The sequence below is a fragment of the Daktulosphaira vitifoliae genome, unplaced genomic scaffold (genome assembly GCF_025091365.1).
Source record: "Daktulosphaira vitifoliae isolate Bord-2020 unplaced genomic scaffold, ASM2509136v1 Scaffold_165, whole genome shotgun sequence".
NCBI classification, from domain to species: Eukaryota; Metazoa; Arthropoda; class Insecta; order Hemiptera; family Phylloxeridae; genus Daktulosphaira; species Daktulosphaira vitifoliae.
In genome coordinates this window covers 4,321-21,334 of record NW_026099733.1, presented here as the reverse complement: position 1 = coordinate 21,334, position 17,014 = coordinate 4,321, and the positions used below count along the sequence as shown (strand labels likewise).

The following is a 17,014-nucleotide window of genomic DNA, read 5'->3' as shown; positions in this document are numbered from 1 at the left end:
TATATATATATATATATTCGGAAATAAATAAATGTTCGTGGCTACGTTTGTGGTTCGGTTGAGCTCACGGAAGGTGAAAAAGAAAACAAATCTCGATATCAGTGTCACGATGATAACTGACTTCACGTATTATTGCGGCAGGTATTCGTCGCTAGGAATTTATTTGACTTTACACAATGAATATAACGCGTGGGTGTAACGGTCCGGTTTACAGTGGGGCGGTTGATGAAAAGGAGCTGACACGACCGCGTGATGTCAAACATGTGACAACACCGTGGCTGTGTCAATACTTAAATACTCCAAATATGATGAGAAGATATTGGTTTTACTATGATGTGTTTTTTTTTGTGTCTTTTACCACTTTTTCTTAGCTCTCACCAAATGGATTTCTTTCAATGATACGTCAAAAAATCACAAATCATATCTAGTCGAAGACATTACCCTTAAAAGTAGAAAATTGTACCCTCGTTTCCCATAAATGGTCAAAATCTCCAAAAAAATTACAAATTTAAAAATCGCTTATTTTCGAAATTTTTTCAATTTTTTTTACTTAAAATTGCCATAACTTTTTAAAAAAATCCAAATCAATATAATTTTTTTTTATATAGATGCATGATATCATTACTTTTTATTTAGTATATTTTTTTTATAAATCTGACAATTGATATGCCCACAGGAGGGATTTAAAATGACAACTTTTTTACAAAAAATTAACTTTTTCAACTTGACTTATGAAAATGTTCCGGAAAATCTAACACTTTTATACATACATATAAAATTAAAGCTAATGTAATGTACTTTATTATGGAAAAAAAATTTCGGACTTTATTTTGTTTTCACGGTGAAAATAGTTACCGTATGTTATTTTTGTGTTAAAATTTTCTATTTTAGACTCGCACGCCGGATCGGTTCGGGACTCTGCCGGCTGGTTCTTGGACCGGTCCGGCAGAGCGGCGTGATGGAAATAGGTTCGTCTTGCCCCTTGGTATTGAAGGGTATGGTCCCATCAGGTCGATACTGATTACTTCCCACGGCTGTCTAGGTTGGCGCTTGACCATCGGGTCTTTGGGGCGCCTGTTTAAGGGCTTAGTGCACGCTATTTTATTATGAGAAATAATATTTTTTAATATTCCCTTTTTCATTCAGGATATTAATAAGGAAATAGCAGATCATGTAGCTTTTGGAATAATCCGTCATTTTTTTAAAATTAAACACTGTCTAAAGATTTTCATCGAAGCGTTTTTTTTAATCACTATCAGATATCATTATATTTTACTTTTTTGTGGTTTATTTAGAAGATTAAGTTTTATGTAGTTTAGCATGTTAAATTGTAATTGGATATGGTACAATTACTTTACAATGAAAACTAATGAAGTCGATTTGTAGTTTAAGACAAAAACTTATTATGTAATTGCAATTGGAATGAGCTTATTATTAATTAAAAGGAGTAGTTTAAGTTGCAGTTAAGAAAATTCTACGCTTTATTGAATTTAAATAACTAAAGAAATTTTTTAATTAGGAGATATTTATTGGTCAATGATAAATCAATAATTTTTGTATATCAATACCTTTATATATGTAGATTGTGTTTCTGGAGTATTATTCTCTTTCGGTAAAATTAATGAACGAAAGATTTCAATATTATTCTACGAAATGCAAATGTTTTGTTATCGCATAAAATAATGTGCGATTGTATAATTACTTTGTTGATCATTGATAAAGTAAACAAACACACTATTACAACTTCATCTCATTAACTGTACAATACTGTCATGAATCTTTTAGTTTAAAATTAAATTATATTATTTTTGTAGGCGATGACATGGCGTCGGTTTCGACACTTAAATTAATCTAAAATAATATTAATAATCAAACAATTGAATTTTCAATAAGTTATAGCATTATAAAGTTAAAAATGTAAAAAATAAAATCGAGAATTTTCACACAAACATAGCATTCGGTAGCCATTTTTACCGTAAAGACAAAATAAAGTCCGAAATTTTTTTTTTTCATAATAAATTATTATTATACATTATTTTAGCTTTAATTTAATATATATATATATATATATATAAATAAAAGACTTTCCGGAAAACTTTCAAAAGTTAAGTTGAAAAAGTCAATTTTCTGTGAAAAAGTTATCATTTTGAATTCCTTACTGTAGGCAGGTAAAGGGTTAGATTTATAAAAAAAATCATGCATCTATAAAAAAAAATTATATTGTTTAGTTATTTTTAAGAAAGTTATGGTAGTTTTAAGTAAAAAAAAAATTGAAAAAATGTCCAAAATAAGCGATTTTTGAATTTGTAATTTATTTTAGAGATTTCCCCCATTTACGGGAAACGAGGGAATTTTTTTCAATTTTTGAGGGTAATGTTTTCGGCTAGATATAGTTTGTGATCTTTTAACGTATCGTTGAAAAAAATTGGTTTGGTGAGAGCTGAGAAAAAGTGATAACAGACAAAAAAAAAAAACTCATAGTAAAACCAATACCTTCTCAGCTTCACACGGAAGCGAAAAAATTGTACAGTATACGTGTATGTTTAACATTAGTCATAATAAACATTTGCATGCGCAACAGTTACTAATCGTTCCGTGACGCGAACGACAATTTTTTTCGCCTCATGTAGTATCCCTCAACTCAAAAACTGCCTTGGTATAGTCCAATCTATTTATAACTTCATTAATACTCCAAAAAGGCAAATTGCACATCAGGTTGCAAATAATGATACTTTGTTGTAAGAAAAAAAAAAGTTAAAAAATATGTAAGGTTTCAGCCAAAAAAGAGAGCCTACTATTTATCCACTGTCCAGGGGAACACTGAACAGTGACCTAGTAGCCAAGCCAAGCGAGGATAGTACTCGTTGACGGAGCTGCTTGGTTTTGATTTAAAAAAAAAAAAACTAAGATTAATAATAAAATGAGAGAAGAGTAAAAAGAGAAAGGCCATGGATAATATAATAACATTTTTTTTTGTGATTAAAAATTTATAATTATTATTTTAAATATATATATTCATAAGGAAAGAATAATAAAAAAGGAAGCAAAAAAGAGGTGCTATATAAACAATATTAATAATGGGGAAGAACAGGGGGATTCATGTTATACTTGTTGTTGTTGATCTAGAGGAGTGACGGCCCACCACCGGCCATAGTTGTGCCTCGCATCACCACCATCATTGACATCTCAACGTTTTTATTTTATTAGAAAAAAAACGGAGGACAAAAAAAAAATACAAAAAACGTGGTTTTCACAACAAAACAAATATAGACAGACAACTTGTCGCCTCGGTAGTATAGCTGAGAGAAGAAAAATATCCGTTGTCGCGGCATTTGTATAGTGCCCGGTGATAGTGACGCCGGGTGGTGGTGGTGCCAACTTTGAACACGTTCATTGGAGGGAAATACAACAATATTGGTACAGGTGCACAGTGACGGTCAGCTGATGACGATAGGATGACAGATATCAGACCGGTTGACTAGTGGAGGTTTTCACATACACAACTATTAAAATACTTTACACCTACTGCACACACCTCTAATTGATAAGATTTATTAAAAAAAAACTAGTCAAATTCTTCAACACTACAAATATTTTGCAACAAGGTGAGTACTACAGCATGAGTCGATTGTAACTCATTAAGATTTACAACCAGCAGTTATTGATGCCTTAGAAAATATTTCGAGTACTTGGAAAGACTCAAAAACAACATCCGGATCTTTTCAACTGCTATCAGCAATTAAAACATTAGAATTTCAAATTTCAATTCACGTTTTGAATTCAGTATATGCATTGTCTTAATCATTGAGTTTTACAAACGGAAAATCAAAATTTGGTCGAGGCCGTGATGTTAGCAAATGCTGCAAAACACCAACTTGAGAAAAGAAGAAAATATTCTACACAATTTTTGTAACTGTAGAAGATATTTGCAATAAGTACAATATACCTGTGACTAAAATTTGACTTGTCTCACGTCAAATTCATCATTCTAACATTTTAACCGACTCTTTAAAAGATTATTATAAAATTATTATTTACACACCATAACTTGATTTACTTATTACTCATTTTCAAGATCGCTTACTCAAACATCGTAATATTTTGTCAAACGTCTCATATCTTTTTCCTATTGAAACAAAATCTTTAGACAAAGATTCTTGTAAAAAGCTATTTGAAACTTATTGTTTAATTTTACACGATGATTCCCCAGAAATTTGGATAAATGAGGTAGAAATTTGGTGACAACGACAAGCTGGTAAATATTCGAAACGCCCTTGATGCCCTCGATATTTAAAATATATATGCGTTTCCAAATGTTCATAAAATTTCACGTGTAATGTCAGTTTTTCCGGTGACTCCAGTGACTAATAAAAGGTAATTTTCTACATTACGTCAGCTCAAACCCTATTTACGGTCAACTATAGATGAAGGTCGATTAAATGGACTGGTTATCTATCGTGACATAAACGTGGATATCAACAAAGTATTAAACGAATTATTTTCTACTCATCGTAGATTAAATTTAATAAAGTTTAAACTCAGTTGAAATAAAATCATCTATACTTTTATTTTTAAAATCATAAATTTCATTTACTTCTATTACTATACGTTTGTTTGTACATGGACCTTCTTCCCGATTATTTAATGAGTTTATCATTTTAATTTTAGTATCTTCACATAAATCATCATAATAAAATGCCAATGCTGCCGATTCGGATACTAAGTACCATAAGTGATCCGAAATTTTTTTTTAAAACTACTTTAGAAATATCTTTATCTATTAGTTCATAATCAATTATATTTTTAATAAATTGTAAATCTAAATTTGGCGCTAATGCACCATTGGTGCACTAAACCATTGTTTAATATATAAACTTGTAATAAAAATACATAATGAACGAATATTTAACTCTTTGATTGATAATTCAAATTGGCTCCGAAACAAAAAAATTTTCAAACAATAAATGGCCTTGGCCATCCAACGAGCATGATGGATTGGGTCAGGAATTTTAAAATAAATTCCATGCAAATGTTAGGGCGTGATATTTTATACTTACTATGCAGACATCACATTTGTGAAATTATATAGAAAAGTGTTTTTGAAGTAAAATTTAAGACGTCATCTGAACAAGATGATCCTATTTTTAATAAATTCCAAAAGTCTTGGCAAAATATAAATAAAACAAATTACTTAAGTGGAATAGAAGATACTGTTATTTTAGAAAAATTAAAAACATAAAAGACGATATTTTGAAATTTGGTTTTGAACAATTACAAAAATACTAACCTCGAGATGACTATAAGGAACTTTTAGAATTGGTCATAATATTTTTTGGTGAAACACCTTTACGTAGAATTTATTTTAAAACTCCTGGCCCAATCCATCATGCTCGTTGGATGTCCAAGGCCTTTTATTGTTTGAAATTTTTTTTTGTTTCGGGCTAATTTGAATTGTCAAAGGGTTAAATAATATTTGTTCATTATGTATTTTTATTACAAGTATATATAGTTTCTGGTTGTATATACATTAGTAAGTTAGCTTCAATGTGAAATGTATAATTAATTATACTCTGATGAATTTTTTTTAAATTAAAATTTAAAAATAAAACCCAGCACAGGGAGGTCGCGGCACAGTGTTGACGTGGCATAGTTGAATCAAGNCAAATTTAATGTTAAATGTGTAATGGGAGGGTTTTGTCACCAAAATATTGAAACATTTTTTGTTATATAAAGAAAGACTTAGAAATGGAATACTTATAAAAAAATAATAAATAAAATAAATAATAAAAATATCTTTAGATAGTGTTTAATTTTAAAAAATTGATGGATTATTCCAAAAGCTACATGATCTGCTAGTTCCTTATTAATACCCTGAATAAGATAAAGTATGTCGAATGAAAAAGAGATTATTAAAAAATATTATTTCTCATAAAAAAAATGTGTTGATCCATATACTTTTTAATAAGTTATAGCATTTTAAAGTAAAAAATGTAAAATATAAAATCGAGTATTTTCACATAAAAATAGCATTCGGTAACCATTTTCACCAAAAAAACAAGTCCAGAGGTCAAATTTTTTTTTTTCCAAAATAAAGTACATTACATTAGCTTTTATTTAAGATATATATAAAAGTGTCAGACCTTCCGAAACACTTTCAAAAGTTATGTTGAAAAAGTTAATTTTTTGTGAAAAAGTTCTTATTTTATATCCACCCCTGTGAGCAGGTTAAGTGTCAGATTTACAAAAAAAATATACCAAATGATAGGTAAAGACATCAAGCATCTATAAATAAAAAATTATATTGATATGTTTATTTTTGAAAAAGTTACGGCAGTTTTTAGTAAAAAAAATTGAAAAAAATTCGAAAATTAGTGATTTTTAAATTTGTAATTTTTTTGGAGGTTTCCCCCATTTACGGGGAACGAGGGAAATTTTTTGAATTTTTGAGGGTAATGTATTCGACTAGATACGATTTGTGATCTTTTGACGTATCGTTGAAAGAAATTGGTCCAGTGAGAGCTGAGAAAAAGTGGCAACAGACAAAAAAAAAAAAAACCCTTCATAGTAAAACCAATACCTTCTCAGCTTCTCATCGAAGCTAAAATTGTAGGTTTTGAATAATAAATAATAGAAAAAATGTCGAATTAAAAATTTATAGAAAATTAAATTTAAAACAACGGTTAAATGAATTTTTTTTATGTTTTTACAATGAACGATTTATAAATTAACAATTTTAACGGTAAGAATAGAACATATACGTTTTTATTTTTTAGGGCTAAATAAGAACTTTTCGAAAATTTTTGTAAATATACTTTTTATAGAAAAATTATATACCTACAAAAAAATTCAAATAAACTTTTTCGCAAAAGCTAAAGTTTTTGAGATAGACATAAAAAACTAAAAATATCACCCTGGGGGGGTTATTTTTAACCCTCTTGGGGCACGTCTAAGAGTTGACCAATCGTCTCCAAATTTTGTACAATTTATTTTTTCATGTATTCGAATAATGCTAGGGGGTGGCACTTTATAATTTTTAAATTTTATAAATAAGGGACACCCTAGTGTGCATTTATATTTATAAATATTACAATTATTTTGTCATGATTTATTTATATTATAAATATATAGTATATAATATTTGATAGTTATTGATGTATCTATTTTATATATATATTTTTTACCTCCCCTCCCCCACTTTGAAATTCTGCGCACGAGCTTGGTAGCAACAACAAAAAAAAGATTATATCGAAATTCTAGAAATTCGAACATAGCCTTAAAAGTTATTTCTTCGTCCGCCTCAAAGAAATATGCCCACAGCTCTAATTTAATCAAGTTCATTGCCTACAATAATTTTCATCACTTTGTGAAACGTCTAATTCTTCAATCTATGATTGTATATCTACAAATTGAACAAAAAAGTTTACTTGAGTTTACTACCTACTTCAGATAGTAACACAAATGTAGGGAAGAATTTCTCAATTTACACAGCGTAGATACTAGAAACCATTTATAGAGCGCGACATGCAATTATTTGCGCGCAATCAGTTATTACAGTCAAAACGCAGTGTCACCGGAACAATTTTTGAACCGTGGGGGCTGAGCACATCTACAAATACACAGGACATAAACTGTCCGTAAAGGCTATACCCTCACAGAATTTTTTCCATGGGGGCAGTTGCCCCCATTGTTCCGGTGACCATGTCAAAACGTCAACAATTATTTCGTTTTTCGTTTTAAACGGGAGACATAATTAAATATCTTCTGTTTTGCTCTATTTAAACAATATCAATTTTTTGTGTTTTTCGGTGTTCAAATGTTATTGACAATTGTTTTATAAACTTTTGTAACAGTATTTCCGAATTTATTGACAATTTTATATCAAGAAGTGTGTATCCAGGAAATGACTTGTTTTAAAAATAACATCATCAATGTTTCATCACTAGGCTGTATATAAAAATGCTAATACCATCAAAAATTCTGGCCCAAATTTTATCAACTGTTATTATTTTCTTAATTTGATCATTTTTTATTTTTTAAGTTAGTTAATTATAAATGTTGACTCAAGGGATCATTTAAAATGGTGTTGGTTTGAGCTATAGTGCGCATACGCATACTGGCTTTTTGCTGCCTAATTGTAATTGTGTAATTTAATAGTATATTAATAGTATATGTTAATCATGGGAACGGAAGCCCCTTTTGTCTTGTATATAAAGTATTAACCAGGCAAGCATCTAGTCCTTCTAGAACATTCGATGTTTGCTCAGCCTTTTTCAATGTATTGAAAGTTGAGAGGGTAATGTAACCTTCGTCTACACATCTGTAGTCTAGTAATGAGGCACTTAAAAAAAACCCTATAATCTAAGCAATTAAAAGGAAATTCTAAAATTACTTTAACAAGATTAAAAAAATAATTCCAAAAATCCGGTCCCTAGCGGACCAAAATGTGTGACGTGAAATACTTTTAAATTAAAAAAAAATAACAATAAAATAAAAATTATGTTTTGTGGACTGTAATTTATTTCCCCGTTTGATATTATTCAATACAATAACCACAATAATTTACCTTAAATCTATGGTTAGTAGTTATATTTAAGGAAATATAACAAAATATAATAACATAAATATATTAGCAATTGATATTTAGATTAAAAAAAAAAGAAAATGAGTACTCTAACCTTGCTTCTTCGTACCACTATGACGAGCATTTCAATGTGTCAATTAGTACAGTCAAACTGTATATTATATTCTTATAAGGTGAATTGAACACATAAACCATCTAAAAAAAAGCAAGCCCAACAAACAACAACAGAATCCGTGATACTACACGCTATTAAGTTGGCTATTTTCATGCGTCAAGACCGTAAAACGATACAAAAAAAATTATAAATCCATTCAAATATGATATGGGTTAAAATGACATTAATAAAAGTTTTTAAAAAGAAAAATAAATTTGTTAAACAATTTTTTGGCCTTCAAATTTTGCTATCAAAATACTGCAAAATTAAAAAATTTAAATCGAAATTTCTATATTAAAAAAAAATCAAAATTCATAAACTTAATAATGAAATCGAAGTACTATTTAATATAAGTAAAACAGTGCTAGTTCCACAGTAATAGCTTATTTGGATGTGATGTTATAGGCTCTAGAACATAAGGGGTTTTTTCGTGTTTTTAATTATAATAAATGCACTATCTGGTAAAAACAAAAACTATTTTTGTTGTCAATGATATTTAAGAAGTCTATGATAAAAATGTCAAAAATTTCTGATCTATAGCAGCACACACATTAGGATTGATGTGATTTCACATGGAATGACCCAGCTTAGATAATTAGCATGGAAACAGTTACATATTTATAACTAATAATTAACCAGAAATTATTTGGTTTTTTCTGTCCTTTTCTCAAATTATATTGTAATATTATTTTAAAATCTACTCTATTAAATAGTTATTTTTTTATATTTTTCGTTAATATAGTTTATTTTCCTTTTTTTAATAAATTAAAAAAAATATGGTATGTTATATTATTTGCATAGTTGTAAAGTTTAAAAATTATTCGTGACTCTCTATATTTAACGCAAAATAGTATAATTTACTATAAATAAAAAAAAAATTAACCCTAACACTTGTATTCTACAGTGTAATTTATTAAGAAAACAAAAAAATAAATAATATTTCAATAATTTATTATCTTTAAGTACTTTGTGTTAGTATTAATTTAATGTCATCAGCTAGTAAAATATTTGCATTATTAAAAATGTCATAATGATCCGTTTTAGATTTAAAAGGGCTTTTTAAATTTTTAGTGAATTATAAAAATATCAATATTGACTTTTTTAAAACTATTGAATTTTTGGAACACATTAATTTATTTTTAACTGGTATTGAAAGTAATTTTTAAATTATTATGCTGATAGCCACTAGATTTTTTGGCATATTATTGAGTAAAATAGTTTCAATAGGTGACGATCAGTTGATTAAACTGACAAAAAANCCTTTAATATTATAGTTTCAATAGGTGACGATCAGTTGATTAAACTGACAAAAAACATAATAAAAAGAAACATTTATTTGATATATTTATATTAAACAGAACTAAACTAATTTTCAAATATATATCTGATAAAAAATATGAGGAACGTGTAATTTAAAAATGAAAATTTAATGGAAAGTATATTAAAAAGTATATAATAAAATATAAATCATTGTTAGCAATACAAAATAAAAGTATTTATATAAATTATAATTCGCTACATCAAATAATTTTCAATTTTTGAGATTAACACTATTCTATATACTATAAAATTCTGTAAAATATCACAAGTAGAACAAATTTAGTGCAGTAGGCATCCATCAAAGTGAGATGAGCCATTTTTTAAAAATACTATTGATTAATATAGATAGTGATTAAAATCACTGTCTTAAAATGCTCTCTATCAAAAACGTGTGTACGTTTGATAGGTGCGAAAAAAATAGTTGTCTATTTTGTACCTACTCATTAATTATTAATATTTTCACTAAATATATTTTTATATTAATAGTTATCGGAATTACGACAATTATTTTAAAAAATTATAAACAGTACATATTATTTTTGATCAGGTTAATTACAGTCTTGATGAAGCATAATGGAATAAAAATATCATTCATTGTCTTTATTAATAGTAATCATGATTATTGAAAGAGATAAATACTACTTTGTTAAAAGTCTTGATGTGAAAAAGTGGATAGCAAATTCTATATCAGTAATTAAGAAGTTATTAAAATATTAAAGTATAGACTGATGGTGAGAAATTGGTGCTGTTACTTATATTATTAGTAATTATCTGGCTTTAATCTTCGTCCCACTAGGTAAAAAACGAGAATAACATCTAAAATACTGGTCCAAAAGTCATTTTTTTAATTAGATAATTTTCAATTTTATTTGTTTTGAAAATTTGTTTTCCAAATTGAATTTATTTTACGACTAATCCAGCGGTTTATGATAAACCGAACACCTTATGTTACTTAACACAAGCGTTTCAATTTGAAGTAATTTAGAATGATTTCAATACAATGCCTATATCTTAAAATTGGCTTTTTTACAAAATTTAACGGTTATTTTTAAGACCCCAAGGTACCTAAGTGAATAATTGAATTTTCATAAAATGTATGTTAAAACAATAGTAATTGTTTTAAAAATTAACACTGAAAAATTTATTTTAATATCAGTATTATTAAAATAGTTAGAGCGGTTTGTCATATCCACCAAAAATTAAATGATTATCGTTTTTAGAATCCAATTACTCATTAATGACAAGATATTATTTTAAGGTCCACAAAACAAACTTTAAATTTGATTTAGCTTTGAATGATACATATGTTCCGTTGCTACTCAAAGAACTTTAAAATTATCTAATTTTATTAATAAATATAGTTTAAAAAAACTAAAAAACACGCTTTTAATGCATATCGAACTAAAAAGTTAAAAATAATTTTTAAAATAAGCTTAAATCAATAATGAACGAAAAATACTAGTATTATTGTAATAAAAGTATATTACAAATTTTAAATTTTTTTTAGTAATATTCTTTATCAATTATAATATTAATATTATTTATACAAAATTAGTATTAAACAAACTTTTATTTAAGTAACACAAGTAATTAAAGCCCCTATAATATCAGTGAATTTTTTTTACGAAACATGATTTAGAAATATAAAATATTTATAACTATAAATAATATTAGTATAATAAGTGTTCTATTAATAATTACAACTTACAATGTAATATAATTATTCATTTTATAACTTAGTTTCTTTTACACATAATCACTTAAAACAAGCTGATTTCATTATGATTCTTTTTAAAATTAAATTGTCTATTGAAATGAGTAAGAAAAATTAGGGGTTGCCATTAAAATTTCTTAAGTTAGGGTAGATTTTTACCCTTTTATACTAGGATTAAACTTTAATTTTAATTGTAAAAGATGCATTTAATTATTCAATTAGCCTCTAAAAAAAATTATTAAAAAAATCATTTTTTCCAAACTTATTGAACACTCTGTAGATTTATAATAATTAATTATACAGAGGACGGCGTAATGGACTCCCATATTTCCAAAATGAATTTTAATATAACGATACAAGATATGAAAAAAAAATTTTAATTATAAAAACGACATTGTACCATTTTTTTCAACAATACGTCAAAATATCACTAATTGTATCTAGTTGAAGACATTACCCTTAACATTTTTTATAAATTATTTTTTAAAATTATATCGTCCAAATGATTGCCTTGACGAACGATGCACATTTGAAACCTTTCTCAAAAGTTTTCCATCATTCTCTTCAGCATATCAAGTGGAATACCGGAAATTTCTTGATAAATAGTCACTTTTAGTTCCTCAATAGTTTTAGGTCGATATTTAATACTTTATCTTTGAGTTATCCCCATAAAAAATAGTCACATGTATTCAAATCAGGAATACATATAATGTCCATTACGCTTTACTATAACCAATTAAAAAAAAAAAATGTTTTGAGTTTTTTCCCATTTACAGGGAACGAGGGAAAGTTTTTTAGTTTTTAAGAACCATTTTTTCAACAAGATCTTTTGACGCATTTTTGAAAGAAATTGGTTCGATGAGAACTAAGAAAATTGACGTCAGACAGAAAAACAAAAGCACATCATAGTAAAATTAATACCTTCTCAGGTTCGTATCGAAAATTTTAATGTATTTATTGTCGAATAAGGTTTGATACGTCAAATAATCACAATTTGCGTCTAGTTTAAAGTCATAGAATTTGTACGTTTTGATAGATTTGTTTAATATTTTTTGAAATTCATAATGAGGATTGATAAGTTTTGGTTGATGTGACCAAAAAACCTGTCTTCCTTAAACCTCTATTAAATGAAGTCCGACAACGACCTACCGCAAATACACGTGAAGACACCTTCGTGATACCGAGCTGACCGCACCAACGGATCGTCATCATATAATTTAATTTGTGTCAACTCATATAAACTATTCATTTCATGTTTTATAAACATTTAGACACAACTATATTCTATTGATTCTTTTTGTTTGTGTGGTTGATCAGTGCTTGTTTCTTATTAAAAATAAACGGCTCAGTGGTACTTGCCCACTAACATGTTTCGGCTATATTATTCGAGTAAGGAACCTAACACAATGTTATATTAAAAATAGTTTACCTCTGGCGCGTTCTTTTTTATATCAACGAGAGATGAGATTTCAATATAATTTTTTTTCAGCAAGTTATCATTTTTACCTTATATAACTGGCAAATGTATATTGCCAAATAATAAGATATTACATAATTTACCTTAACATTTTGATGAAGATAAAACACTTTTCTTTTTAATAAAAAAAAAAAAGTTCTTTTATTATTAGTCAAAGTGCACTCAAAAAACACAAAAATGCATACTAACACAAATATATTAAGAATATGCATTTTTTTAAATATCTTGTACTAATTAATTAAATTGGCATTGCTACTAACTAAGAATTTGTGCGTATAAATATTTATAGGGTGACACGGTCCAGGGTCGCTTCATGATACACGATGCCCCACGACTCGTGCCACTTTTATCAGCCGTCGCCCTACTATGAGTATTTGACTGGCCAACACCTCGTGACATATGGTGCGGTGCAAAGTTCCAGCAATTTCCGTGCGGTCGAAGACGACCCACCGCAAATGATCCGTTGAGTCGTCTTCCCGTTGTCAAAGCCACAACGTTGAGGACATGACGCACGAACAGACACAAGAGAAAAAAACACATTACAGTGAAATTGATACCTTCTCAGCTTCGCATGGAAGCTAAAATAGATAAATAATAATAACTACAAAAGGTGCATGTATTTTTTTTATTTGATTAAACAAATCCTAACTGATACTCAATATATTTGATAAAAAGAATGTATAGAGAATATTATAAAATATTAATAATAATTGTAATAAAAAGTAATAGTATTTAATAAATATCTTTGGGAACATTTATTCAACCATCATTTTTTTTGTTTCTGAATGAAACACCAATCGTATTACAAAAGTCTGAAAATTAAAATGAGTGTAAGTAAATAAATTAAAATAGAGTATTCATTGAGCAAAGTGAAGTTGAGGTATTCTTTAGATTAATTTTCATAAAAATAACTGTCATAAACATTTAATATGTGTATGAAACATATTAGAAAAATTAAAAATTATAAATATATTTAAAATATTTCTAATATTAAATAATATAAGCCACAAGTAATCAAGTCTCACTATAAGTTAAAAAAATACTAAACAAATCTACCAAAAAGTACGAAGTCTATAACTTGAAAAATGGATTATTCATAGAAGAAAAGTTACTGTCACGTTTTTCTTTTATTAATCGTATATAACATATTTAATTTAAAATAATTTAGAGTAATGTTATATGCGTTAATATAAAAAATAATACAAAATTGACCATTTTTACGTATATTGTATGATATTTAAGAGTCTAATATATTTAGGTTAATAATTGATTTTTCATAAAATATATGTTGAACAACCATCAAACAGTATTCACTACACAATTAGTTGATAGTAAATCAATATAAAAAACTATTCAATTTAATTCCTTTTGGAATTAGGCTCACTGCTAAAAAAAATTCCTTCATTTTAAGTGTAGTATATTTTAATTACCATTATAAGAAATACGATGCTTTTCTTTTTCGTTTATGGATTTTATAATAGCTTGTAAATACTCAATAGGATAATTTAATCTATCTTCTTTTGTCATTGAACTTAAAAATTTATTAAAATCCTTAGCATAGATGTAATTCTGTCCATTTGAATAAAATTTAAACAGACTCTTATCTATTACACTACGATTAGCAATTTTTTTCGGTTTTTCTTTTTGACTATTTAATGTGAATAGTTTCAAAAATTTGTCAAGTCCTGTTTTATTGTCTATAATGATTAAAAAATTATTAAATTACAGATACATAGAATATAATAAATATAATATATGTAAATATTGTAATAAATATTATCAAATATAACACTGTACTATTAAGTATTTTAACTTTCGAATACCAACCCAGTCATGCTAATCTTACTTTAGTACGGGTCAAGAGTATTCCCATTGAAAAGAAGCTAAAAAGTTATTTAGGTAAAACAGGTCAATTTTATTTTTTCGCTATAATCCATTTTGTTTTCAAAATATTGTTAACAGATAAATTAGTAGTAAATTAATGAAGTCTTATTAAAATGGAGCGCTTAAGTTATTTAAGTAATAAAAATAAAACTTATAAAACTACCAACAAATTAATAGCAATTTTTTTATCACCCCTCTCAAAAAAATAATTTAGGACTGCCACTGTTTCGTGTAGATATCTATTGTAATACCTTTAATATTATAATTACCGTTATCAGAATCAAGGAATTTCATCATAACATCATATTCCTCATCCTTTTTTACCAGATCAAGTTTATTAAAAATGGACTTCAAATCTGTAATAGTTAATTTATTCGTATCGTTAGATGTCACTGAATTATAAATAGTTGTAAGCAAACTAATTTGTTCAGCTGTCGCATCATTCTAAAAAATACAATATTATTAATATAAAACATAGATAAAATAATAAAAAATTATTAAAATTTATATTTTGATAAAATCAATATTAATTTTTTTCTGAAATAGACTTTATAATATTAATTGAAAAGTAATTATTCTTAACTCAAACATAACTTTTAACTTATTATTTTATGTTAGAAACATAAAACTGTAAATAGTTCAACACATATAAGAAAGTTATTACAATTACGTGATAATCTTATCTGTAATTAATATAATACGAAGTGTTTCATATTTTTAAAACCAATACACGATTATACTTTGATTAAACTAAGCAAAATAATTTACCTAAGACATAAAAATAAACTTTCAATTAATTACTAAATTATTTTAACTCTAAACTATTTATAAGCGGAATGAAAATTTTATATTGCTAAGGATTTGTAAAGAATTCGAAAATATTTATGATAATTGTATGTTCTTTTAAATAAGTTTCTGCTCTAAAAAAATATTTTTTGTTTTGATACAAATTTTACTACTTTTTTAAAAATTTAAACTATGAGATCAAATCTTAGAATTATTTAATTAAAAACTGTAAACATGAAGTTTAAAGTATTATAAAATACTTTGTGTATCGCTTATATATTAAATAAGATTAATCAAATTATGTAAAAACAATTTTTGAAAAATTTGTAAGTTACACCTGTCTTTTGAAGGTTTTTAATTGTAAAAAAAAAGAAGGTATGTGTGTTATATAGACATTTTTTAGCTTCAATGCGAAGCTGAGAAGGTATTAGTTTTACTAAGATGTGATTTTTTTTTTTTTTGTGTCTGTTACCACTTTTTCTCAGCTCTCACCGAACGGATTTCTTTCAATGATACGTCAAAAGATCACAAATCGTATCTAGTCGAAGACATTACCCTCAAAAATTGAAAAAAATTCCCTCGTTCTCCGTAAATGGGGGAAACCTCCGAAATAATTACAAATTTAAATATGGCTAATTTTCGAAATTTTTTCACTTTTTTTTACTAAAAACTGCCTTAACTTTTTTAAAAATAAACATATCAATATAATTCTTTTTTTCATAGATGCATGATGTCATTACCTATCATTTGGTATATTTTTTTTATAAATCTGACTTTTTACCTGCCCACAGGGGGGGATTTAAAATGACAATTTTTTTACAAAAAATTAATTTTTTCAACTTAAATTTTCCGGAAAGTCTGACACTTTTCTATATATATTAAATTAAAGCTAATGTAATCTACTGTAGTAATATGCTCAATGCTTTGCATGACGCATCTTACAATTATTAATGAAAAATGTATAATCTGTATTTTAAATAACTTGTAAACAATCAAATAATTTATCTGTCATAACAAATATGATGTTCAACACAATTTCTTATTATTTATATATATATGTCAATTTATCAATTGTTAAATATGTTATCTGAATATAAT

At 26.7% G+C, this 17,014-nt stretch overlaps 1 protein-coding gene across 1 annotated transcript; it reads right to left on the bottom strand.

The window, feature by feature from the left end:
* Positions 1–13,431: 13,431 nt before the first annotated feature.
* LOC126909174 (uncharacterized) lies at positions 13,432–15,574 on the bottom strand (the record flags this gene model as incomplete). The annotated part of the gene is given in 3 exon segments (XM_050691595.1): positions 13,432–14,058; positions 14,677–14,943; positions 15,400–15,574. Coding segments are annotated over 3 exon segments (495 nt in total), but the record flags the coding sequence as incomplete, so codon positions are not given.
* Between the last annotated feature and the right edge of the window lie 1,440 nt (positions 15,575–17,014).